The 25,765-nt window shown below is 50.1% G+C and overlaps 1 protein-coding gene across 16 annotated transcripts in view; it reads left to right on the top strand.

The window, feature by feature from the left end:
• The window catches only part of Syt6 (synaptotagmin 6), a 59,454-nt gene that overhangs the window by 28,982 nt on the left and 4,707 nt on the right, over positions 1 to 25,765 (top strand). For 10 of the 16 annotated variants that reach the window (XR_012911406.1, XR_012911410.1, XR_012911411.1 and 7 more), the window contains exons 4-6: positions 17,312 to 17,432; positions 22,672 to 22,843; positions 23,922 to 24,072. Coding sequence is in view for 10 of the 16 variants with exons in the window: in XM_075981749.1 (XP_075837864.1) it covers positions 17,312 to 17,432; positions 22,672 to 22,843; positions 23,922 to 24,072 (444 nt within the window). In the remaining 6 variants the exon portion in view is untranslated. The remainder of the gene's footprint in view (positions 1 to 17,311; positions 17,433 to 22,671; positions 22,844 to 23,921; positions 24,073 to 25,765) is intronic. The other 6 variants (XR_012911407.1, XM_075981745.1, XM_075981751.1 and 3 more) reach the window with 1 other exon arrangement.

Here is a 25,765-nt window from a genome sequence, read left to right as displayed (position 1 = left end):
GAACAAGGCATCATCCTAGTTCTGCAGATAGAGACAATTACGCGGAGAGAGACTGAGTTGTCTGAGCTCGCAGGGCAATAAGAACTCCCATCTATTTTGTTGTCACCTTGTAGCTAGCGCCTAAGACAATAGCAAGATTAAAACTGCTTAAAACCTTGTACAACATTAGCAAAAGGATAATGAAAGAACACAGGATGAAATGCTGCAGGGCCCCAGACCACAGGCGCGCCCCTGCCTCCAAGCACCTCTGAGCTCCAGGCCCCGCTCTGCTCTTGACTTGAGGCATCTGGCAGCAAATGCAGAGAGGAAACCATAGGCACAGAATTCAGCGTCCACTAAGTAAAATAGGAAAAATAGCCCTAGGACAGGAGGCACTCAGAAAAACAATACATCACCGTGGGGTCAGTTCAGAGCTCAGTTTCTGAGTTCTGAAACTTTATTTTCTCAGAGTCCGTTTCTTCATCTGTAAAGTGGGAGTAATAATAGCCCCAAACTCAAACTAGCCAAGTTTCATTCTGTCTAGAGGGTCACACAATGAAGCTCTCTCAATACACCAAACAGAAACGAAAACAAAAGAGTTTCATTTGCTAGGCGTGTGGTAGCACACATCTGTAATCCGAGCAATGTGGACATTTAGGAAAAAAGATCATGGTAAGGCCATGGCTAGGTCAAGGCTAGCCTAATCCACACAGTAGTTCCACACTAGCCGGGACTGCACAGAGACCCAGCTCAAAAAGAAAACAGACAAAAAAAAATCATTTATTTGTTACCATGAATTTAAGAGCTGGGTTTGAAAAAAAGTTTTAAATTTATTATCATTATCATCATTATTAATTAGTATGATTATGTACATGTATACATTGTGTGTGTGTGTGTGTGTATGTACCTACCTGTGTCGTGCACACATGTGGAGGCCAGAGAGACAGCTTTGTAGGGTTGAGTCTGTTCTTCTGCAAGCTTTATGTGTTTCTTTGTAAAGCTGTGTGTTGGGTTGTCAGGCTTGTGTGGCAAGGACTTTACCTGCTCAGTCATCTTGTCAACCCAGACGAGCTTGGTTTTGAAAGTTGGTGTAGACCAAGCTGGCCTTGATCTTGATCCCCTTGTCCTCAGCTTCCTCGAGGGTCCCTCGACACCATGCACCCTCCAAACGAGACTATCCTAAAGAGAACATTTTTGAAAAGTGACTCCATGGAGTTGTTGAGATTCCAGAAGCAACGGGCCTTGGATGACTTGTGTAATGAATGTGATCCTTGGGGAAACCTTACAGAGAACCGGGTTGCTTTGGCATAAGGCTTAAAGAGAAGGAGCTTGGGTCAGGCTTCTTGGACTGGAGCTGCGCCTCCCTGAAATGAGCTAAGCAGGCTGGTTAATTTAGCATCTGTTTGCTTCTGTGGAAAGCTGTGCTAAGAAGAGTCTTCACAGTCACGTTGGGCATCGCAGGAGAGAACCACACCAGGTTCTTCACAGCCTGCACAGGGCAAGCTTCTGGTAAACGCCGGCTACGAGCAATGTCTTCCCTCACTTATCGGTCATCTCCCTTCTGTATCGGAGGCAGACAGGCTGCGAAATCCAGGCTGCGAAATCCAGGCTGCTCAACTTTCCCCGGCCGCCCCTCTGGCTTATTTCTTTGAATGTCCCCTGAAGCCCTGAACTCTGGCCTTGCATTGAAAAGACGGGACTAGAATATTAGCAAAGAGGCATCAGCATGGGAACTCTGTCTAGCATCAGCTGGGCTGTCTGGCCCCTTGAAGCCTTCTGATGTGCAAGCTGGGAAGGAATCTCTAATCTTCAGGACCTGGCGCTCCAACACTGGCTAACCCACACACTGTGGAAAAACCAGGCTCACCACGCAGTCTTTAGAGAGGGTCAGGGAGACAGAGCCAGTTGTCACCCTCTGCTCAGGGACAAAAGTGGGCTGGAATAGAGCACAATCTGGGGCATGCAGATAGCAGTGGTCACAGATTTATAGGAACCACCCCAGTTCCAGGAACATGTGAGTCCCCATTGCTGGGCTTTGAAGGATGGGACTGGGGTCTGCTTGGAACCGATTAATTCCACCCCCGTGTGGGCCTTTGCCTCTTAGAGGAAGAGTCGCCTCAGCTAACACTGACAGTGATGGAGATGGCTGGGTGGGGTGTGAGAGGAGAGGCAGATGTGGGTGGGGGAGGTAGGAAGAGGTGAGAGAGGAAATGCTGGCGGCTGTGTGGGAGGCCAGGAAATGCTGGGTCCCACTCAGGAGAGGAGCTGTGGAGAAAACCAGGATGAGAGCCTCAGGAACTGCCACCCTGGGGACCAGGGCTGTGACCTGCAGAATGGTCTGCCTTGATGCCAGCAGGGGCTATTCCCGAGTCAGTAGCTAGGTATCCCATGCTCCTTGGGGCAGAGGAACTTCCTCGGAGAGACTGCTGAGGAATTCAGGCACCCGCAGTGGTGGCTTGGAGGCCTCCCCCTGCCGTGGCTCTCAGGCATCTCCACCTGTAACTCTGGAACTAGAAAAAGCTGCGCCTTGCAGTCTCCACGGCTGCTTCCCACCCCACCCCCGGGGACATGTTCCTCCTGACCCGAGCGTCAATCCCGCACCACTCTGTGCCTGGACAGGAGGAAACAACCATTAGTGTCGCCCGCTCACCAGTGGGTGCCATTAGCTGGCTCTGGCAGAACACGCGGCCTATAATTTTTGGAGGCGTTACAATAATGGAACTAATTTGGCATTTCATCATGTCCTCCCGGGCAGGCTCACGGGAGGGGGAAGGGAGGCCTGGGGCCTGCTTCAGAACAGCGCTCAGTGAAGAGCCCTGTCCTTCCTCTGGCATTTCAGGATCCCGAGGCCTTTCCCTCCGTCTTTGTCCTCCTCTGCTGCACTGCTAGACTTGCCTTATGCCCATGGGCTGTCAGAAACCAGCTCAGAGGCTGCGGGAGCCACCCCCAGCCAGCAGCTCCACAGAAATGGGGGTCTACATCTTGGCAGAATGTCTGAAGAGTCATGTACAACATACCAAGTAGAGGGTCTCAAAAGCACCCCTTCACCTGGCCACATGGTTCACCCCATTCCGTGGGAGGCAAGGTCAAACGGCCCAGTGCTGGTTTACCGGTGAAGCTCAGGGAGAATTGGTGACATTGCCACACATGGTTTTGCTAGTAAGCACTGAGCTGCAATTTGAACCCAGCCCCTGCCCCCATCTCTCAGTTTAATGTTTCCCCTAAGTTCATCCATTGCTGGGGCACCTGAGTTAGAATTTGAAGCCTGACTTGTAAGTCTCATTTGGCCTGATGGGTTAAGCCTGGAAAATAACACAGCAACCCGGGGGCTCTACCACTAGCTACAGCCTTAGAAACCTAGGTCGAAAGATGGCCCGCTTCCCAGCTTCCACCTCAGATCTGCTGCTCCTTCCTCTCCCACATTCAGCCTCAGGCTTGCATAGCACACACCTGAGCCCTGAGCCCACAGGACAGGCAAGTGGGACAGGCACCAGGAGTGACCGCCACCACTGGAACCAACATGATAGGAGAGCAGGAGGTTCACAGGACACGCGCTTGCTGCAAAGGGGAGGTGGTTTGTCTGTGAGCAGCTGGTCAGGGCCCATTAGAGAGCTACCTCAAATATGACAATGCTGTCCCTGGCCCACAGTCAGAGAGCACCAAAGGAGTGACTTTTAAGTTACTCTCCTAGGAAGCAGAACCCCAAACCCCTCTTGGGTTGTTTACAGTAGCTCCCGTGTAATGGACTACCCTTTGATTAAACAAAAGGCCAAGACTCCAGCTCCTCATTCAAGTCATGAGCTTATTGTTTATACTTCATTATGAATGTAGACGAAAGTTTCTCACATGCTGGAAAAAAAAAAGCAAAGAGTTTCTTTCGGAGAAAAGTAGCTGGAGTAAAGATGAACACAGGACCCAAGCGTGGTGGTATATGCCTGTAATCCCAGAACTTTGGAAGTGGAGGCAAGGGATCAGGAATTTAAGGACAACCTCCACTACTTTGTGACCTCAAGGCAGCTCTAGCTACATGAGACCCTGTCTCAGAAAACCAAAGGGAGGGGCTAGAGAGATGGCTCAGTAGTTAAGAGCATTGCCTGCTCTTCCAAAGGTCCTGAGTTCAATTCCCAGCAACCACATGGTGGCTCACAACCATCTGTAATGGGGTCTGGTGCCCTCTTCTGGCCTGCAGGCATATACACAGACAGAATAGTGTACACATAATAAATTTTACAAAAAAAGAAAAGAAAACCAAAGGGAAAGAAATGGAGACAGGTTTTTAAAAGCATAATGGCATAATTAGAACAAAACAGTAGCTGGTGACGAGGGGGAAGGGCATAAGCAGCTCTGGGAACACTGGTGAGGACATCAAGGGGATGACTTCCTGATGACTCCAGTGTCAGACTAGAAAAGGAAGGGAAAGTTCTTCCCAGCTGAGCCTGGAGGAATTGGTTGATTACCTGTCCCTTTCCACCTAGTGGCATGTGTCTAGCATGGCCTTGTTGCAGACTATACACTCTAAGGGAATGAACTCCAAGGGTTTGACATCTTCAGCTCCCCCAAGAAGCCTGTAGGGATAGCCGACCATGTTCTTGCCCCTCCTGGAGACCTAAGAACGACAACCAGAAAGCTAAGCCCAGCTGTGTGGGAGATGGAGAGACAACACCTGCTTCACTGATGGTATCCCCGACACAATGCTGGTACTGCACCCCAACAACCCAAGAGGAAAGGTCTGTGCAGGGTGTTCTGGGTCCTTCCACCCAGCTACTCCATGCAGGTACCAGCTCTGACTCAGGGGTTCTGCCCCCTGCTAGAAGCTTCCTTATGTCTTCCTTGACCACTGAAACAGTTTAGCATTTGAGAAAATGACGACGTACCAGATGTTTTCCATGGGAAATGACAGGCTGGCGCCAGAGTGCCACGCTAACTGTTCAAGTGATTAGGAGGCGAGTCCTCTTGCCATCTGTGACACGGGATGATGCTGTGTATTTGTCTTTCGGAGAGAAGAGGCAGAGGGGCAAGTGTTCTAAAAAGCCTAGTGCTTCCAGAACACCAAAACCCGTCACCTCCCTGGGTCCTTCGCATCCCTTGATCTCCAGTGATCAGGGCCAGAAGGTGGGCTGGGATCTGGCTGGCGGAAAGAGTCGGACCTCCAGAGTTACCATCTGAGACCAAATCAAAGTGGACCACTCAGGCCTGAGCAAGGTATTTGACTCCCTCTGAGTTCCAAGACAAGGTGTCCGTGAGAGTGGGCTCCTCTGAGCGAAATGAACTGAATACATACTAATTTCCCAGCATGGTCCCTCGCTGATACTCCTCAACTGTGAAGTTCCTTTCTTGACTTTGACTTTTATCATTAAAAAAAAAGAAAGAAAGAAAAGGTTAAAAAGAAGCAGAAGCAACTTCAAAACACTGGCCAGAATGTCTTTACTCAAGTTGGTTCCTCTAACTCAGCGGTTCTCAGCCTGTGGGTGGTGACCCTTTGGGGACCGAATGGCCCTTTCACAGGGTTTGCCTGAGGCCATTGGAAAACACAGTTATTTGCATGACGATTCATCACAATAGCAAAATTAGGATTATGAAGTGGAAATGAAAGTAATTTTATGGTTGGGGTCCCCACAACACGAGGAACTATGTTAAAGGGTCGCAGCGTTAGGAAGGTTGAGAACCACTGCTCTACGTGGCAGCAACGGCTGTCAGTTCCCTGACATCGCTAGAGCTGGGGTGAACAGACCTCTGGGACCTGCCCACTGGTGAGAGGTGATCCTGATAAACTCCAAGTGCTGCTGATGTTGTCCATCAAAGAGAAGTGTACTTGGGAATTAATAATAATTAATTCCTTAATAATTAAATAATAACCTTAATAATTAAACCATAATGATTAAACATCATTACTTTTAAACCCTTTAAATTTGGGTTAGCCATTTTCTTGCTAAAAATGAACTCCCCAGCAAACCTCATGGTGCACTGGCAGAGGCCAAAGTTGATGCTTTACAAGCTGCTGCTCGTGGGCCAGGACCTGCCGAGGCTTCAGTCCTCAGAGTTCCTGTTTAAGCCCAATGAAAGGGAGACTCATATAGGATCATCCCTTCTGCTCTGCCTTGGTGTCTAACGATTTGGGGTACATTGGATCATGTTCTGTGCTACCCTGATTCCCAACAGAGTCTGTCCCAGGGCAGCTTCAGAAGCTCGTCTCTCCCTTTCTCTATACACTGAGGCTATACTCATCAATAATTTGAGCACCTAGACCCTTCTTTCAGAGATTCTAATTCAGAGATCTTAGGTCCCACTCAGGAAATGATCCCCCATCTCTTAGAAAAAAGTTATTTCCATTGCATGTGTGTATGTGTGTGTATGAGAGAGAGAGAGAGAGAGAGAGAGAGAGAGAGAGAGAGAGAGAGAGAGAGAGCAATGTTTATGATGTCTGTGAATGAGGGCATATCATAGGCTGTATGTGTGGAGTCCAGAGGACACTTTGTGGAACTGTTTCTCTTACCTTCTATCTTTACTTGTGTTCCAGGGATCAAACCCAGGCTATTAGACTTGTACAGCACGCTCCTTTTATCCACTGAACCATTTAGACAACCCTAAGACCTCACCTCTTGTAGTGACCTTCATGCAGAAGTCATACCACTGCCTAACACCTACAAGGCTCTACCCTGAGGCTTTCTGTAATCAGCACTGCTGAGGAGGTAGAGGGCCAGGGTGAAACAAGTGGCTGTCCCAGTCAACACTCTGTTTCCCCTTTACAAAGCTGGGGACTGGATCCGGGGTTTGCGTACTCAGGCAAGTGCTCTACCACTGAGCTGCTTAGCATCCCTAGCCCCCTTATTGGCTGTTCTTTCTGTCGCTTTCTCAGCCAGACAAGAGGCCCTGCCATGTGGAATTGCTCATTAAAGCATCAGATCTTTGGCAGCATGTGTACTGTCCCAGGCAACAGGCTCAGTACTGGGAATACAGTGGTGGAGAATAAAGGGTCAGGACTAGACTAAGACAGATGAAATAGCTGTGTGTGTGTGGGGGGGGTCATCTGAAGGGCAGCCATTCTCCAGGGCTTGCGTGAAGCTAACTGATATGAGTGTTTCATTCTTTTTGTGTGTGAATACCTCTTTTACCTCTCTCTTACCCTGGTAAGTCCCTGTCCTTTAGGAGTAGACACCAGAAGGAGCGGGGTTCAAAGTCCTGATGCAGGAAGCCCTGCGTGTGGGAAGAGCCAGGAGATAGTCTGGGGCTGAAGCTAGCACCGTTCATGAAGGCCCTGCAGGACTTGGCGAGAGTTCACAGCATTTTCCTAACGCAGAGTGTGTGTTAGTTATTTCCTCCTGGTCGTGACAGAATGTCTGACAGGAAAAGAGAGGCGGGATTTGTTGGGCTTATGGTTTGAGGGGATACCATTCGTCATGGCAGAGAGAGCGTGAGGGCAGGCTGCTCCGTGGAGGGGGTAGCATACAGCAGCTGCTGTTAGACAGCACCTAAGCAGGAGGCAGAGAGCCTGGACTGGATGCGACCTTCAGTGCTTGCCCCTTAACAACGCACTTCCTTCAGCACCTTCCCCTGTAAATATGTCGCACAGACTCCCAGAGAACGCCATCATCTGGGGCTCAAGTCCTCAGATACACAAGCCTGTGGGAGTCATCTCACACTCAAACCCCAACACAAGGGACGCATTGAAGGCTTAGCAGGGGCAGTCCTCTCCACGTTCTAAAAAGAGTACTCTAGCACCCTGGTGGGAAGAAAGGGAAGCAAGGAGGTCAGGCAGGCATGGTAGATGTGCCTTGGCTTCCCATGGCGTGGGAGATGGAGAGAAGTGGGGGTCTTGAGACCTGGAGACAGAATTTGCTCAGCCTGGTAAAGAACTCAATGTAAAGAAGATAGCAACTGGGGTTCATGATGGCCTCTCATTTCTGGCTCGAGCACTAGGGTAGATGGAAAAGCCGTTTACCAATGAAGAGCAGCCCAAGGAAAATGTAAACAAAAGAGGGGAAGCTCGACTTTGAGCCCCTGTGAATGCTAAGGTTTCTGGGAGACAGCCAGGCAGCGAATACTGTGCTAGGTGTGCCCGTCTGGTGCAGTGATTCTCAACCTTCCTAGTGCTGTGACCCCTTGGCAGTTCCTCATGTTGTGGTGGCTCCCAAACACGAGATTATCTTCGTTGCTACTTCATAATTGTAATTTTGCTGCTGATAAGCCAATAGTCTTGGGCTAGCCCTGTGAAAAGGTTGTTCGATCCTCAAAGGGGTCGAGATCCACAGGTTGAGAGGCGCTGGTCTAGAGCCTAAGAGTGATGTCTGGAGGACCCATAAACCAGGAGTCAGGACTCTGGTAATGAGTGTTAGCATCATGGATGCCTGAGGGGAGAAGATATCCCAGGCTGGGGCAATGATGGAGACCCAGTAGACAGAGGCAGGTTCTCTAGGAAGAGCCACAGAGGAGCTGAGCAGGAGTAGCCCCTAAAATAGGAAGGGAACCGGAGGAGTGTAGTCAGCAAGACCAAGAGGCTCTGGAGTGAGAGAAACAGGAGACTGGTAAAGACCTAAACCTTCAGGATGCCCAGCCCCAAATCTCCAGAGACCCTGGAGTCCGAGAAGCTGTCAAGCATGCACCTTTGCTTAGACCAGAGCTCTGTCTACTTGCCACCTCCAGGGTAACTATTTGTAGAAATATTCCCCAGTCACCCTAGGGGACCATCTACTTGGACCAGAGCATCCTTCGGAGAGACCCTGTCACTAAAGACCAGTGAGGGACAGAGAGCTGAGATCACTCACTGCTGCGATGCCACCTTCTTCCCTGGGAAAACTGACAGCTGACTGACAGTCACCTGGCAGGACCGGCAAGAAATGAGACAGCTTCCCATCATGAGCATCACGAATTTGCCATTTACTCCTTCCTACCACCCCCATATGTCATTAATGGAAAACCAGTGGCAGCAGTGGACCTGAGGGGAGGCCCCTGCCCTGGGCCCTCTTAGAACATCTCTGCTCCAGACTCTGGCTTTTGTATGCATTGCCTCCAGCCCTTCAGGACCTCCCCAAACTGTTCTTCTCAAGCTCCCTTCCTCCCATGCTCAAATACCCTCTCCTATCTCCACCCACCTTCTTGAAGTCATTAGGAAGAGAGTTACCTTCCCAGTGTGATCCTGAGTGACAAAGGTGTCTAAAAGAAAGCGTGTGTCAGACTCTGAACATCTTGCCAGTGGCAGGTTCAAAGGAGAGGCTGGGAAGGTTTCCTAGGTGTCCCTCAAGACATCCAGACACTCAGATATTTGGCCCCCACGGAGGCCTTTTAGTCTCTCAGTGGGTCCCCTGAGAGCAAGCACAGCTTGGGTGGCCTCACTCTTCCTCCTTGCACCCCTGCTCGGCATGAGTCACCAGCTCTTCCACAACCACCCCAAGATGTTGGCATCCACACTGAAACAGAAGCCAGAGAGTACTGAGCTCCTGCAACGCACCTCCATCCTAACTGATCATTTATTCATAACCCTGCAAGGGCTTTGGGGCAGAAAAACACTTGTGAGAAAAGCAGGAAGGAATTCTGAACAAATAGAACCTGCACCAACACCCAAGGAGCACCAAGCAACTAGAATCAGCAACCCAGCAGATACAGCCCGGCTTTCCACCTCTGCCACCCCCGGCTTTCTCGCTGATGCCTTGGAAGCCCAGGCTTGAGGAACACAGGGAATCCACCCATCCCCTGGGCCTGATGCTCACAGCAGGCGTCCCCAGTTGGCACCCTAGAACGCATTACCACCTCCATGGCTCACTCTCTCAGCAGGAAGCCAAGCCAGCCAGGCGGGCGTGGGGCGGTCTAGGTGTCATTCATTCCCCTCTACACCAGCCCCGTCATCCAGTGGGCCACCAGACCCTATTGCTTTATCTTAGATAAAGCCTGCTCTTCATTATGGCACGTGTCCCTAGGGTCATGGGGACACGCACTCATAACAGGCCACGAGGTCAGGGAAGATGACCCGAGAGGTGGTAACAGGGCAGCTGGCCTGGAAGGACAATGTTATCCAGGACAACAGTCAGAAGCAGTGAGGCTTCATTTCAGGCGGTGGGGGAGAAGAAGGCGATGGCATTGAGGTGCAGAGGGTTTGGGGAAAGTTTGAGGAGGGGGGACTAACGAGGCAGCATGACACAGTGCTCAAAGTGTGGGCTCTTGAGCCTGAGTTCACCCCTAGCTTTGCCACTGAGAACTGTGTGCCCTGCCTGGGGCTACTCGTATTGCCTTTTTACCCATGTGGGTAGCGGATGTGATGGACAATGCTCATCACAAACTTGACTGGCTCGGAATCACCAGGAGACAAGGCCCACCTGGGAAGGGTTAGTCAACCTTGGGAGGACTGTCTTGACTGAGCTCATTGAAGTAGGAAGACACATACTTTAACTGTGAATGGAACCAGTTCCTGGACGTGGCTCCTGGATTGCATAAAATGAAGAAAGGGAGCTGAGCACACTGGCATATGTACATTTCTCTCTCTCTCTCTCTCTCTCTCTCTCTCTCTCTCTCTCTCTCTCTCTCTCTCTCTCTCTGTGACCAGCTGCCTCAGGGTCCTCATGCCGTGACTTCCCAACCACGATGGATCATGGCCTTGAACTGTGAGCCAAAAATAGTCATTTCTTCCTTAAGTTTGCCTTTGCCAGGGTCCCTTATTATGGCAACAGGACAAAAAACTAAGATGGATGCAGGGTACCACTGGGACCCATCTTGTGAGGCTTTTATGATGACCAGGAGCTTGACAGGACAGGATGGCATATAGTAAAATCTCTATAAATGTTCTGCTTTGTGGTTGGATGTGGGACAACCAGGGAAGAGGGGCGGGAGGTGAGTGAGGCTGGCAAGGAAGCAAGGGCCAGCTGGTCTTCAAGGAGGTAGCTGGAGGCAGAAGGTGGAAGAGCCTCGAGTCAGAGGCACTGGTCATCTGTTGCATATATTTGGGCTTTTGAGTGACATTTCACTTGGAGAAGAGGTTGTCAGCTATACAGAACACGTGAAATGGGGCGTCATTGAGCAATTTCGAACAGAAGAGCAGTGTCCTGGTTCCAAAAAAGGACAGATCTGATGGGTGGGTCATAACTAAAAGAGCGCCTTGGAGAGGGGAAAGTCAACCCAGCCATGAGACCGTGTGGGAATCTAGAGTCACAGTGTCCCTTCTTCGTGCACCATCCATGCGTATACACCTGCTGAGGTCCTCCACCAGCTTCTGTTTCTCCAGGGACTCTGCCTGTCACGGGGGATGATACCTAAAGACTATCAAGGCTTCCGTCCACCTGTCCATAGTCTCTCAGCCCGTTCCTCCTTCCTCACTATGCCCAGGACTGAGCCACACCCCGTCTCTGAGTGCCAGGCCCATAAGCTCCTGGCCTGCTGCCTTTTGACCGAGAGCTCTCCTTCCACTCCTGGCTACCATCATCTCCTTCGCTTTCAAAGCTACTCTGCCTGTTAGAGCCTTTCAGCCCCACTCAGTGTTCCGGCTAATCGGATGCATCTGCCTTCATCTATCTTTGTCTCCATCCCCGACAAATATAATCTCCCAGAGGATTTGGTTTTGTCTTACCATCACACATTCTCTCTCTCTCTCTCTCTCTCTCTCTCTCTCTCTCTCTCTCTCTCTCTCTCTCTCACACACACACACACACACACACACACACACACACACTTACTTGTTGTGAGATGGATAGGAGATCCATACAGGAATGGGCTTCAGTGTGGATGCCTGGGGAGAAGGTGGCAGGCAGTGAGTCAGAGACAGAAGGAGCAAATGTACAGTCTCCCGTCACCTGAAGAATCAAGGGCACAGACCCATGTATGGGCCATGGGGCACTCAGGGATGGGTCCTACTCCTGTTCCCACCTCATCCAGGCTTCTATCTATCCCCATCCCTTCCCCTGCCACACCCTTTGGCTGTATGGTACCTTTCAAGTCCAACTGTGTCTTCATACACTGCGGATCCATGTGCCTGGAAGGTATTGTTTGCTTCCATCTGCTAACAAACACTTTTTATTCACCTCTCTAGATCCGGTCAGATGTCACCCCCTCTGGGAAGCTGGTCCTGAGACTTCTGCCCGAGTTTATTGCTCCCCCAGATCCTCACAACTTGCTTTTGTGCCCATATTATTACCCAGACCAGCCCTGACTGCCTTCCTCGCCTCTGTCTCCACCTGGAGACCATGAGGTTTTTATAATAGTAATAATTAGAACAGCGAATCCATACTGAGCACTTACTCTCTGTGCTAAACACCAAGCCAAGCACTTTGCATGAATCACCTTATTTAATCTTTTCAGTAACCCTAGCAGGTAGGTTAGATATTAGCTCCAAGTCCATGAAGGATTGCATAAGTGGTTACTCATGAATCAGAGCTAGAACTTGGTCCCGGAGCTGCCTGATCCCAAATCCATATTCTCATCTGCCAGGCCCTGGGCTAGACATGAAAGGTGAAATGGTAAGTGAAGCCAGATCCCACGCTACTCTCCAAGGGCCTACAAGCACCCATCAAAACACCCCGAAATTAATGTTCATGTTATGTGTCATGACCCATGCTGTGAAGAGAATGGCAGAAACCAGGGGAGTCAGCCTGGCTCGGAGGGTCCAGTCTCCACACTCTAAACCTCCGGCCTGCACAGAGGGGTTAATCATTGCGTGCTTCTTTACCCAACAGAGCCATTTTGGCTTCCACCCTATCTCCCTTCCAGGTCCACTTGGCCCAAAGTAACTTAACAGCACTTCCTGGCCAGTGCTTCCAAGAGCCTTTTTAGGTCTCCCGTGGCTCCCCTGAAAGTGTAGCGGATGCTTCTCTGCTGCTGATGAGAGAGTCAGACAAGCTACTTAATCATTAAGAGACTAGAAGTGTTCTCTAAAAGATGGGGAGGCATCGTTCTTGCTTTGCTCAGCCTGGATTCCCCAGGCAGACTCCGGGCATTGACGCCGCTCCTTGCCCGTTTAGGAAGTAGCACGATTAACCCCGGAGAACAGCAGAACATTTGGGGGCTGTGAGCACCAAAGGACTGAGAATGTTTGGACTGCCAAACAAGATTGCCAGGTTCCCAGAGATGGGCAGCGGACACTAGTTCAGCATCCTCGGACCATCTCAGCAGGGGATGGTTGATAGATTAGACTCTCAAGTGTGGACTCTTAGGTCTTGTGGCTGACAGGATAGAGAGGGAGCATCACCCTTTCATTTCACAGGTGAGAGTTCAGAAATGGAAAAGGACTTGTTCAAGGTCTCACAGCTCATAAACAGCAGAGGGGCGAAAAGCCTGGGTCTCTTGGATTGTGGTTCACTGTTTTTTCCTGGTTAACATACTATAGGATTTATTATTATCATTATCATCATCATTATCATCATTGTTACCTACTATGTCTAGGGCTACATTAAGTGCATCAAGGAGAAAGAATTACTTCACTCATCTGTGTCGGATAGCTGCTGTGCAGCCTATGAAAGCAGCATTGCAATGGATGTGCCCTCAGGATCTTGCTGCCCTGGCATCCTGGACCCTGAAGCCAGGGAGCATGCTGCTATAGTGGGCAGAAACACTGGTGGGTGGAAGGCGTGTTGCACTTAGGACAGGTTTCTCCAGAAGCCAATTTTCTGCTTCTCCTCCCCTGGCATCAGGCCCGCCTCCTCCGGCTTCAGCCAAGCTGCTAGTGAGCTCAGATCAGTCCTATCCGCCCCTGGGTTGGTAGAGGGGGCTGGAGCTGGTTTCTGCCGCTTTGTGGACGTCGGTAGCCTCTCCCACACGGGAAGCACACTACCAGTCTGCCCTAAGGCGGCCTCTGACATCAGATGGAGATAAAAGCAATAAGGCATTAGCTGCTCTGCAGCCCCTGCCAGCCCTGGTTTTTATTAAAGGCCAAAGTCTCAAACATTCCTAATGAGGATAAAAGGTGGGCTCGGTGGGCAGAACCGGGTTGAAGCCTGAGACAGAGGCCAGAGCAGAGAGGGCTGGGGCCCAGCTGTGGCCTCATTTCCCACTAGGAAAGGTGACGAACAGCTAAGGCTGACCAGCTGCTGTTTGTTTGCCTCCCACCTCTTGATTTACTGAGAATTAACCTACTTCACTTGAGCAAATACCCCAGGCCTGTGTTGTCTGCCTGTGAAGTGGAACAATGCCCCTTGGTCCACCGAGTCACAGCAGCAGGCCCGGGAGGTCCAGGCTGCCACAGCAGAAGCCCCTGAAACTGGTCTTCGACCCTAAGACTCATTTCCTGCCTGAATCATGATGGGATTCTGGGCCAGTTCCTGTTTCTATCTGGGCCATCAGTGGAGAGTGAAAGTCACCGTTAGTTACTGGATTACAGTAGGGATGCCATAGAGTAACACACATCCAGCACCCACATGCCTTCACCGTCTCGTGGGAAAGGACCATCCTGCAAACAGAGGGGCTCCCTTGGGCCACTGCTTCCCAGAGGGAGCTGTTCTCGGAGACTCCACTTACCCTGATGGATCCCAGGTAGTCAAAGCCAGTTTCCCAAGTTCATAAACAAACCAGCGCATACTCCCTAAAAGAGATAGCATCTGAAAGTGCCGTCCTGCCTCTGTAGCATGGCGATGATGGGGACACAGTGTGGCGATGATGGGGACACGGGGACGGCCGCCTTTGCTTGTTCCCTGTTAGAGGAGCCACCCAAAGCCCCACCTTGATCATAGCATGGGTACAGACAGTCCCTCCTGCCGGCATTCTTTTGGCTGAAGTGCAATCATCCTTTCTTGCAGGCATCTGCAGCCCCTTGTGTGTGCTGTTTGCTATCTCCGAAGCACATGTGGTTTGTTAGGCAAGGATCCTACCACGGAGGGGCCTTTGGTTAATTATTGCACGGTAGGGGAGGCCACAACTGAAAAGAGAGTGACTTGGTGACTCCCGTGAGCTGCTCATCAGGTATGGAGTCATCTAAGGAAGAGGGAGAAGGATTTGGGCATGAGTAACCAAAGACAGACAAGTTATGCAGAGCAGAAGTTGGCCTACAGAAGATGCTAAGATGAGGAAGTAAGAAAGAACTCAATTGCCCCCAAACAAAGGAGTGGAGTCTTGATTCCGAAACTGAACAAGGGAAGAGCTGAAGGTGTCTAAGCAGGACATTGACGTATGTATGTCTGGCAGTGAAGGACTTGTGAGTCATACAACCTCGGGCAAGTCCTTCCCTCAGGAACATTCATTTCCTCCGGTGTGAGGCAGGCATATAGGAGCAGCCACATTGCAGTGCTTTGCTGAGGCTGACCGAGAGAAAGCAGCACAGGACATAGCAGGCAGTGAGCAGCACACAGTCTTGGCTCCTATTACCGTATGCTGTGAGTCTGAACAGTTTCTGGAACTTTGGGAACTTAGAGCACTGTGAAGGGGGCTAAGGAGAGATGGATTTCTGCTTGCATCTCTCTGCCTCAGTCTGAGATGGTGTATTTATCCAAACATGCAGCTGATCACACAGACGGACCCCAGGACAGAAGGGGACCGTGCTCACACAGGTCCAGGGCATAGGGCAGCTTCTGTGTCTCCCTCATTTGAGGAAGAGTCTAGGAAGACTAGAGGCACACCTGAGATAGATGGAGAACTGGTTGCCCGTGTGGGGGCGGGGCACTGTAACCACCCAGCCCTGAAGCATGTCTCTAGTAAGCTTTCAGAAAATAAGACCAGGCCACGCTGGAGAGATGGTTCAGAGGCTAAGAGCACTTGGTCTTGCCGAGGACCCAGGTGATTCACGGCACCTACATGATGGCTCACAACCATCTGCAACTCCAGTTCCTGGGGATCTGACGCCCTCTTCTGACCTTAATAGGCACTAGGCACACACATGCTGCACTGGACAAAACATGTGCATAAAACTGAATAAATAAATCTGAGAGAAGAAGAAAGAGGAAGAAGAGAGGGGACCAATCAGTGAACAGATGGGTGGAGCCAGAGTACCCCTGACTAAATTGTCTAGAAATTCTTCCAGTATGACCTCCCTATAGTAATTTATTAACCCCCTTCTCTATCTGACTTTTTCCCCTTAATACTTCTGACTAGCTTTTGCCTTTAATATATATATATATATATATATATATATATATATATATATATATAAAATCTATGGCCCTAATAAAATGTAAGCTCTGTGAAGGTGGGGATTTTTGTTTCTTCGTTCTCTCCTATAAATCAACACCTAGCACATGACAGGTTTTCAATAAATACTTTTGGTTTTATAAATGGGTGGATGAATGAACAAGTAAAAGGCCCCGTTGGAACCAGAACCCTCAAACTCTGACCTCCTCTTCTTCCTTCGCCGCCTCCTCCCACTAACGTGCCTCTGGGACACAGCCCCATGTCTTTGAATTCTAAGCTGTCTGTATCCTCTTTCAATAAGTAGGAAGCAGGCAGAAAAAGCAATCTGTTGAGGCGCCATCTCTACAACAGATGGGCATGCTTGTCGTCTCCCTAGAAAGATGCTCTGACTTTCTAGGAAGGGAGACTCTGCTTGCACGGAAGCTTCCGGAGATCCCTAGGCTGGGGGATTCTGGGGTGGGAGAGGCGACAGAGCGTGTATGCATCTCTGAAGGATCATCACATTTAAGGGGAGAGGACAAGCCGGATGTGAGGCGGGTCATAAAGCACGGGATGGCAAGTGTGCATCTGGCTGGTTGGCGGAATGGCCTCAGCAGGGTATCAATTCCTTGCACGTCTACTTCGAGACAGGAGGCTAGAGCCTGGGGCCAAGGCGGTCGGGTGATGAAAGACAAACAAGCTGAGAAACAGGGCAGAGAAGAGTTGCAGATGTCCTGCAAGAAGAACAATCCGGGAGCTGGAGCGTGTGTTCTGACCACATAACGGGGTAGATGGGACATCAAAGGCTCAGCAACAGGGCACGGCATGGAAACACCAGCCGTCTGCAGCCCCGGCATGTATAGAGTTAGTGCAGGATACAAAGATAGGGCCAGAATCTGATCAAAAGCAAGAAGGATGGGCTGCAGGGCTGCTCAGTTGGCAGAGGGCTTGCCTAGCAACTCAGAAGCCAGTTATGATGATGCGAGCTTGTAAGCCCAGCCAATGCAGAAAGGGTAGAAGGAGGAGAATCAGAAGTTTAAGATCATCCTTAGCTGCAGAGAAAGTTTGAAGTCAGCCTCAAACTAGTCTTAATACTTAAAACAGAGAGAGAGAGAGAGAGAGAGAGAGAGAGAGAACTGAAGAGGTGAGTATTGGAAGGGGCATCATTGTAATCTTCACCCTTTGTTTCGAGCTACCCAAGACGAGACCAGTCCCTTGGGTCTTAAACACATTGACTACTGCAGTTCCAAGCACGCTGGGCCCCAGCCATTGCCTAGAAAGTATGCACCCTCACCTGCTCTCTCATCTGCTTCTTCTGCAGGAAAGTGTGGACCTGGGAGAGATCATGTTCTCCCTCTGCTACCTGCCCACAGCAGGCAGGCTCACCCTCACCGTGATCAAGTGCCGCAATCTCAAGGCCATGGACATCACGGGCTACTCAGGTACCTCTCTTACCCCGGGTTGTCACTTGACCTCCCTGAAGTCCAAACCATAGAGTTCAGAAGAGTCTTCAGGAAGAAAGGGCGAGAGTTGCCACTATCCTTAGGGGCCAAACTCCCTGCATCCGAATGCCACTTTTGCCACCTCCTTCCTATGTAAAGATGTGTATTCTGTACTGGCATTCTGCCTCCGTGTGGGCAGAGATCGGCCATGACTGACTTGAAGAAGGAAAAGATGGTTGGACTCACAGGTTCAAAGGTCATCTGATCCCCTTGCTTTGAGCCTGGGTAGCACAGTATATCACAGCACCTGTTGGGGAGTATGTTCCCTCATGACAGCCAGGAAACGAGGAGAGAAGAGTAGGGTCAAGGTCCTATCATCCCTTTCAAGGGTGTGTTCCCCAGTATCGCAGCATTTCTACCATGGCTAGTCCCACAGACTGGGGCCCGGGGCTACACTGTCCGGGAGGGACAGTCAAGATCTAAACTGTAGCAGTTTTTTCATCTGAAAAGTGGAAGTATTAATCCTGTGCACCGGTTGGATTCAGAATAGGCTCAGTAATCCACGTACGTGTAGGCACGTGGTAGATACCGTTAGCATCATTCTCAGGGAGGGGCAGTCTTCCCAGTTAAAATGGGGCTCTACGGCCTGCAGAAGTTATATGAAGTTGAAATGTAAATGTTCACAGGTTCGCCCAGGCCTGGGGCGACAGTCTGCGTACTGCGTTCACCAAAGGAGTGGATGCACTGGAAAGCAAAGTGCGTTTGCATTCAAGTCTCTGTGGTTTTCCTGCAAAGCTCCTGCATTGGCCTGAGCACCACAGCAGCTGCACTGAAGAGAAGCCTAGGGCAGCTCCAGTCACAGGGAGATGCTTGTGTGGAGGCAGCTGCAGAAACTCTCCGGCTCGACGTGGTGCAGGAGGCTTGATCCTTCCTGCCACCCTGCAGGCTGTCATAGGGCAGCGGTTCTAAACCCCTTTGGGCTTGCATATTAGATGTCCTGCATATCAGATGTTTACATTACAACTCATGACAGTAGCAAATTACAGTTATGAAGTAGCAACGAAAATAATTTTATGGTTGGGGGGTTACCACAACATGAGGTACTGTTTAAAGGATCGCAGCATTAGGAAGGTTGAGAACAATTGTCTTAGGGGAGTTTATCTATGTTTTGAGTTAACAATGTGGTAGCTTGAGGCCTGGAAACCTCTTCCCCGACTGTCAGTTCATACTGCCCTGAGATGTGTACAAGTAAAGCCTTCAGAGTGTTTCCCAGAGAACACGGGGCTGCATCAGGATGCTGGATGTGGGAAAAGGCTTGGTTTGCTTCCCAAGACCTCCACCCAAGAGGTTCTTCAAATGGTTATGATTATCAGTGTACAACCGTACAGGAGGCATCTCTGAACTCGAATGAAAATATGGTAGAGTTTTCCAAGTGTTTCCTTTGTGTTCACTGTTTGTTTTCCTGGAAACATGGTTACAAGTGCCAGGAAAAGATGATGATGGTGAAACCAAACACAGTGGCACACGCCTGAGTCCCCAACACCTGGGAGGCTGAAGCAAGAACCCTGCAAGTTTGAGGTCAGTCTAGACACATAGCAAGTTCAAGGCCAATCTGAGCTACATAATGAGACCCTGTCCCAAAAACTCAAAAGCCAGTTATGTAGCACAGTGCTAGAGAGAATGCTTGCTTAGCATGAACAAAACCCTGTATTCAGTATCCACCATGGCAGAGGAGAGAGAGAGAGAGAGAGAGAGAGAGAGAGAGAGAGAGAGAGAGAGAGAGAGAGAGAAAGAGTGGGGGGGGGCTGATGGTCCAGCTGAAAACACCTAGGTCCAGGTATACCTTATGGAGGTGGAGGAAGTGGTCTGGGGTCTTGGGAACTAAATTTTCTTTGAATCATTTTGAGTTCCTGCTCCCACCTCCCACAGTCGCTATGGTACCCACTTGAGTCCAAAGCCCTCACTGAGGCCCCCAAGCTCTTCCTCCCCCAAAGCATCTGACTCACATCAGGATGCAGCCGAGAGCATCACAAACCTCTGCTGACATGGGAAAAAGTTCTCAGGCGACAGCAAGCCAGCTTCCCCCGAATACAGCCAATGTAGATTTCATTTTAATACCAAAATAAGTGCACACGAGGACAGAAATTCACTAAGGACTCTCAAGGCGGCTGAGGGAAATAGGATTTTGCTGCCCTAGTCCCCAACCCTGTCTTCTCTTCTTGTAATCAAATTGATTGCTAAAGAGTGAAGCCATGGGTAGTAATGAGGGCTGCTGTAGACCAGGGGGATTGGGGTAAAAGGCTTGTTCTTAGTGTTAAGTTCTAACCTCTCCGCATAGCTTCCGCTCTTCCCTACCGGGGTCTGGAATCCCATGTTAAACCTCAGCTGGATTCCACAAACGCAAGGGCCTTCTTTGCAACAGAGATGCCCGTTTTGTTCATTGAGGTGTGCAAGTCTCTGCAGCAATGCATGAAACACCATAAGCCTTCATTAACTGTGGACTAATGAATGAGCTAGTGAACACTGAATGGATGGATTTACATATAGCATATGATTCCAGCCCAAGGTGATGAAGCGGATACCTGCATGCCCAGGGCACCTCATGGTGCATCGTCTGCGTGTGAGCTTGAGGTTGTTGTTGCCTTTCAGCCCAGAAGGGTCTGACATTGGACTAACGTGGAAAGAAAAGAAAGCTCCTTGATTTCTATTCTAGACTTAGAGGTCTGGCACTGACCTCTAAACCCAAAGATCTTCCTATTCTCTTTGATCCAAACTAGCCCAGAGTCAACTGCCTAAGCCTATTTTCTAGAACCATGGCAGTAAAAGTAGTACAAAATAATTATAATGACCGGTAGGGTACAAAGGTGTGGATTCACCCTTTTGTCTCTGCTGCCTTTGGTTTACACTGCATTGAATCTAGTGGTCCAGAGTGACTTTGAAGTCAGGCCTGGGTCAACTCCTAGGCAAGTCACTCAATCTCTCTAACCCTCCATTTCCACCTATGAAATGGAGATATCAATGATAAATGTGTGGCAGGGTAGATGAGAAGTAAACCTGATGATAGACATCTCTTATCACAGAGCATGCTCCAAATGCTGAATTCTGATGACTCCCGCACAATAGGGCAGGACTACGGTGCTGGGTTTTAACCCCTGGTGCTCAGGGCATCGTCGAGTAGAGCAGACCTGAAAGATCATCTGGGGCCACATTCTACTAAATGCCTCACACATTTCCCAGAAGCACCCTGGGGAGCAGTCGTCTCTACTCTGATTAGCCTCTAGGAGGGTGGTGCGAGCTCGGTTCCTGCAGAAAGAAATCTGCTCACTGAATGCTATAAACCAGGTATTCCTTGCAGGGATGGACAAATCTGGAGCAGTCACTGGCCCAGTGGCTCATGGGATAAGTGGCTACGCCTGTGTTTTCCTTAAATGGAAATGTGTTCTGAATGGAGTGTCTGGAACTGGGAACGGAAGAGGGACAATGTGGCATCAATCTAGAGACGCTTTCTAAAGCAACGTGTAGCTGGAGAGACTTGAATATTAAAGTCGGGTCTTGGGCTTCGCTTTTTCGCTTGTGGTGACCTGATCCATGCCCTAGGGAAGAGCCATAGGGAAGGGAGCCTGTGGAAACCAGACAGCTGCGGCCCACAAGCTCTCAGCACTTCTTCCTCTTTACCAAATGCTCCCCAGAGTGTGTGTAGGGGTTAAGGGGCTGAAAGTGTATAGTCAGGAAAGGAGGTTGATTAGATTCCTCATGGTCTCCCCAGGTCCTCCATAAACCCAAGTGTCCCCGTGGCTACGGCACAGCTGCCACTGTCATCCCGGTTAGTCAGCAGCTCGCTTGGACGTCTGTGAGAATGCTCTCAAGGCTTGAAGCTTGGCTGGGCTCATCTCGCGGTGTCTTGTTTTTATTCTAAGTGAAGCCTTCATCTGTCCTTTCCCCAACATGATGCCCAACAGTGTGAGGCCTAGTGGGTTCTCAGGGGTCCAGGAGGCACAACTATGTACCTCAGAGCTACAAGGCCAGGAGAGGGGCTACTTTGGCTCATGCCTCCTAACGGGTTTGCATGAGCCCTGGCTTCTAGACAAGAAGATGTCTGAGCTCGTCAAGGTCTCAAAGCTGTTATTACCTGCAAGTTGTCCTCTTCCTTGAGCTGTGCAGCATAAATACTCATTATGACGGAGACTGAGACACCTGTGCTATGAGGTATAATAGCTGTCCCTTCATTTGGAAGAGTAGAAAATTTCGGGGTAGAAAGAAAATGACCATGAAATATCCATTCAGAAAGCTAAAAGGGAGAGAAGGTTAGGAGGATCATGAGAGTTTAATAAAAAGACATCTCTTTGTAGCATGGAGAGAATCCAAGATCCCACTGAGAAATAAAATGTCAGCCAGCTGCCCCGAGTCTCGGGGGGGACTGCCTCCCTCGCTCTCCTGGCCACAGTTCCTCCAAGCTTCACTGCTCAGAAGTGGCCAGGAAATGGTTTCCAGGGAAGCAGAGAGCGGGGCCACTTCCCTGCTTCTTGACTCCAAATGGAAATGGGATTCCTGGGACCGTGGGACCCAGAATCATGTCTCCGAGCAGGGAGGACAAGAACAGCTTTGCGACCGATGTTGCTTCCTTCTAGCATGTGGCTGTTCCTCGTGCAGCACTGAGTCCTATTTTTACCCCCCTGATCTTTTGGTTAAAAAGCTAGCAACCCTCCAGGGGAGATGATTCTGTATAGGTGAAAGAAACGGTGCTTTTTGTTAGCTTCAACTCTCTTTGAGCTCTCCGGCCGTGGTGCAGCTGAGATTTAGGGCTGGGAACTACATAACCATTGACAAGTGCCTTGTCTAAATTAGGACTAGTTTTCCTATTAGTGACACACCATTAGGTACTCTCCCAAGAACACAAAGGTAGCTAGAGACTGTTTATTAAGTGTGGAGCGTCCTCAGAGACAAGTGTGCTACATAAATACAAGGTGACTTAATTATCTGAACCCACCGATCCCATCTGATGAGCAGTGGTAAGTCCAGGGCTTCGGTCCCTCTGGGACAATCATGGTTGGAGAACACCTGTCTAATGGTGGCTCGCACCTGTCACCTCAGCACTTGGAAAGGCTGAAGCAGGTGCACGTTGTGAGTCTGAGGCCAGCCTGGCCTACCGAGGAGAACCCGTGTCCCAAAGTAAACAAACAAAGCGACAACAACCATCTGTTTAACACACGGTATTTTTGCCCTGCCTTCCTTGGCACAGATCCCTACGTCAAAGTATCCCTGCTGTGTGATGGGCGGAGGCTGAAGAAGAAGAAAACAACCATCAAAAAGAACACCCTCAATCCCGTCTACAACGAGGCCATCATCTTTGACATCCCCCCAGAAAACATGGATCAAGTGAGCTTGCTCATCTCCGTTATGGACTATGATAGGTAGGTGCCTGCCCAGAAATGCATGGCTACTTTCCTCCAGTGCAGCATAGGGGCCCTTGACCTTAGACCTGGGGTTCAGGGCCCATCGGTTTCAAAATAGCTCCACTTAAGGAAGACATAGGAATTGGAGGAAGAGCATGGACTTGCTCCAGTTCCAGCTTCCCTTCCCAGTCTGCTCCCATCAGGGATAACTCCATCTACCACCTCCCTGAATTCATCCCTGACTACTTCTTTTCTTCTTCTTGCTGCCAAGTCACATCTTCTGCCCTTTCAAGTCTCCTTTCCTGCAAGATGGCTGTGCAGAGCCCATCACTCTCTGCCCTAAGTCGGTCACTAGACTCAAGACACATCTGCCTGGACACTTTTCGCCCGGTCCTGCCCTTCTGTGGAACCACCCCTGGCTCCCATTGTCCAGACATCCCTTGATCTGGACCCCAAATTGCCATCCACCAACTCCTCTCCCTTTTCTTCTCCTCTTTTGATTCTTCATTCCTAAGGCTGGCTCAGATACTTTTTCAACTGCTCCATCTCCCATGACTCTTCTCCCCAAGTATCATTTAGTTGACGGATACAGAAATCACACAATAAAGCCTCAACCCTAGATTTTTAACTCAAGTTCTCAGGCATGGTAGGTGCTTGACTAACACACTTGAGGGATGATTTATGCTCTTGCTGAGTGAATAAATCACAGCCTAGCCTCTAGTGGCATGGAGAAATGATGCTCAGAACAGGTTGGTTTATTTCCAAGTGGCAGGATCCTCAGAGAGGTTGTAACATGTTTCCGAAGTCAAATAAGGGAAGAGACAGGCCCCTAATACCCTTCTGCCTTCTGCCACTGTTTCCTGAGATTCCACATAAATTTTTAGCCTTTTTTCACTTCTTTAAGTCCCTTACTATAGAGGTTAGGCAAAGCCTCAGGGCCACTGGCAGCTGAAGACCCTGACGCATTGATCTTCAGAGCTCATGGTTCTGAGTTAGATGTGCTAGACAAAACCCGCCTCCACCCCAAAGGACCGGACCTCCGTTCTAGTGGCATTTTGAATGACCAACACTACCAATGCCTTTGTTTCCCCTTCAGAGTTGGTCACAATGAGATCATAGGAGTCTGTAGAGTGGGGATCAATGCTGAAGGCCTCGGCAGGGACCACTGGAACGAGATGCTGGCGTATCCACGGAAACCCATCGCACACTGGCACTCCTTGGTGGAGGTAAAGAAATCCTTCAAAGAGGTGGGTGAGGTTGCCTGGCCACTGGCATGTTTCCTGCATGATGGCGTGGGCTGGAGAATGGCAGTTGGCTGCTGCGAGTCCCCCGCCTTTAATGGAAAGGGGGCATGGGGACCATCCAGTGTAGAACACAGATGAGAAAGAAGATGTAGGCTGCCTGGCAAAACGGCCCTGACTGTGAGAATTTCAAAAGCAACAACGATGGGGCTAGGGATGTAGCTCAGACTCCTGGCCTCGCATGCGTGAAGCCCTGAGTTCAGTTTCCAGCGCTGCCTAAAGCCAGGCATGGTGGCACACACCTGTAACCCCAGTGTTTGGCAGGGGATATATAGCTTAAGGTCATCCATCCTCAGCTTCATAGCAGGTCTGAACCCAACGTGGGCTCCATAGGGCCTTGCCTCAGAAAAATAGCGAAGTTCAAAAGCAGCACCAAGTTCTTAATGGAAAGTAAGAACTCTGAAGAAGTCTTCCCGAAGTCCATTGTGCCAGGCCTGAAAAGCTTTCTCAAAGCTCCTGGGCCAATTTTGTCCTGTAGGAGTAAGCCCCAAAGGGGGTGAGGTCAGAATTGGCAAGGAACATCAGAACAGTAAGTTCTCTGAGGCTCCAGGAGGCTACCACTTAGATGAGAGAGCCAAAGAATATGGTCCTCTCCTCTGCGGGCTGCTTCTTACTGCAGCTTGGAGCGAGGGTGGTGTCTAGTGTCACGCCTTCTCACTGAAGCTGGAGGCCTGAATCCTAACAGAGCTGGGCCTCCGGTCTTGGCTTCCTCTGAGCCCCTTACTTGTCCCTCAGTGGAGCTTTGAGAAGGATTTTTGTCTGTCCAGATGCAGGACACATCTGCATGGACACTTCTCCTGGTCCTGCCCTTCTGAAGACTCACTACTGGCTCCCGTTGTCCAGACCTCTCACAGTCTGGACCCTAAGTTACCATCACCCTAACTGCCCCCACTTTCTTCTCTTGGTGGTCCCCAGGTGCTGGTCAGCCAAACTGTTGGCTTCATTTCCAGTATCCTACCCAGCCCATCCTGAAAAGGCCTGGTGATAATTCTTCCAGCTTAGTGGGCGCTCGCTATGTCTAGAGAACTGTACAAAACAGAAAGCCCTTAATTCCAAAGAGTTCTCTCCCCTACCACACAGCCTTTATGAGTAACCCCTTTCCCACTCTGACCAGAAAAGGCATGGCACACCCGAGGACCTGCAGACCCCTTCCCTTCTCAGGGTAGGAACAGCAATCCCAATCATGGTTCACGGTATCAGTCCCCAGAAAGAACAAAAGCTAAGGGGATTAGACACGTTGAAATCTGTGGAGGAGGTGGCTTCCAGGGAGTCACACTAGTCAGCTTACGTCCCCAGACCCTGAAACAATATCAAGGAGCCAGGAGTAGGCCAAGGATCCTGCCAACTCAGGTCTTTCCGTCCAGTCTTGTGGCTGCAGTGGCTTTACCACACCTGTGGCCTTTCAATGAGCAAGACCAGTCTCTCGGGGGGGGGGGGGGTGTCTCCTCCCTTTGTGGAGCCCTGTCCCATCAGCGAGAAGGCTCTCTTCATGGTGTGAGTGAGGCTTCTACTTTCAGTCACAGGTAGGAATGACTAGACAGAGCACTAGCCAACCTGAAGCCCTTCTAATACCTCACCAAAGTCTGTGTGGATTCAACCCAGGAGCAGGTTGTGAAGCCTTAATCCCCACCCCTTCCGT

This window comes from Microtus pennsylvanicus, chromosome 7, assembly GCF_037038515.1.
Source record: "Microtus pennsylvanicus isolate mMicPen1 chromosome 7, mMicPen1.hap1, whole genome shotgun sequence".
NCBI classification, from domain to species: domain Eukaryota; kingdom Metazoa; phylum Chordata; class Mammalia; order Rodentia; family Cricetidae; genus Microtus; species Microtus pennsylvanicus.
This window is presented reverse-complemented; position numbering and strand designations above follow the sequence as displayed.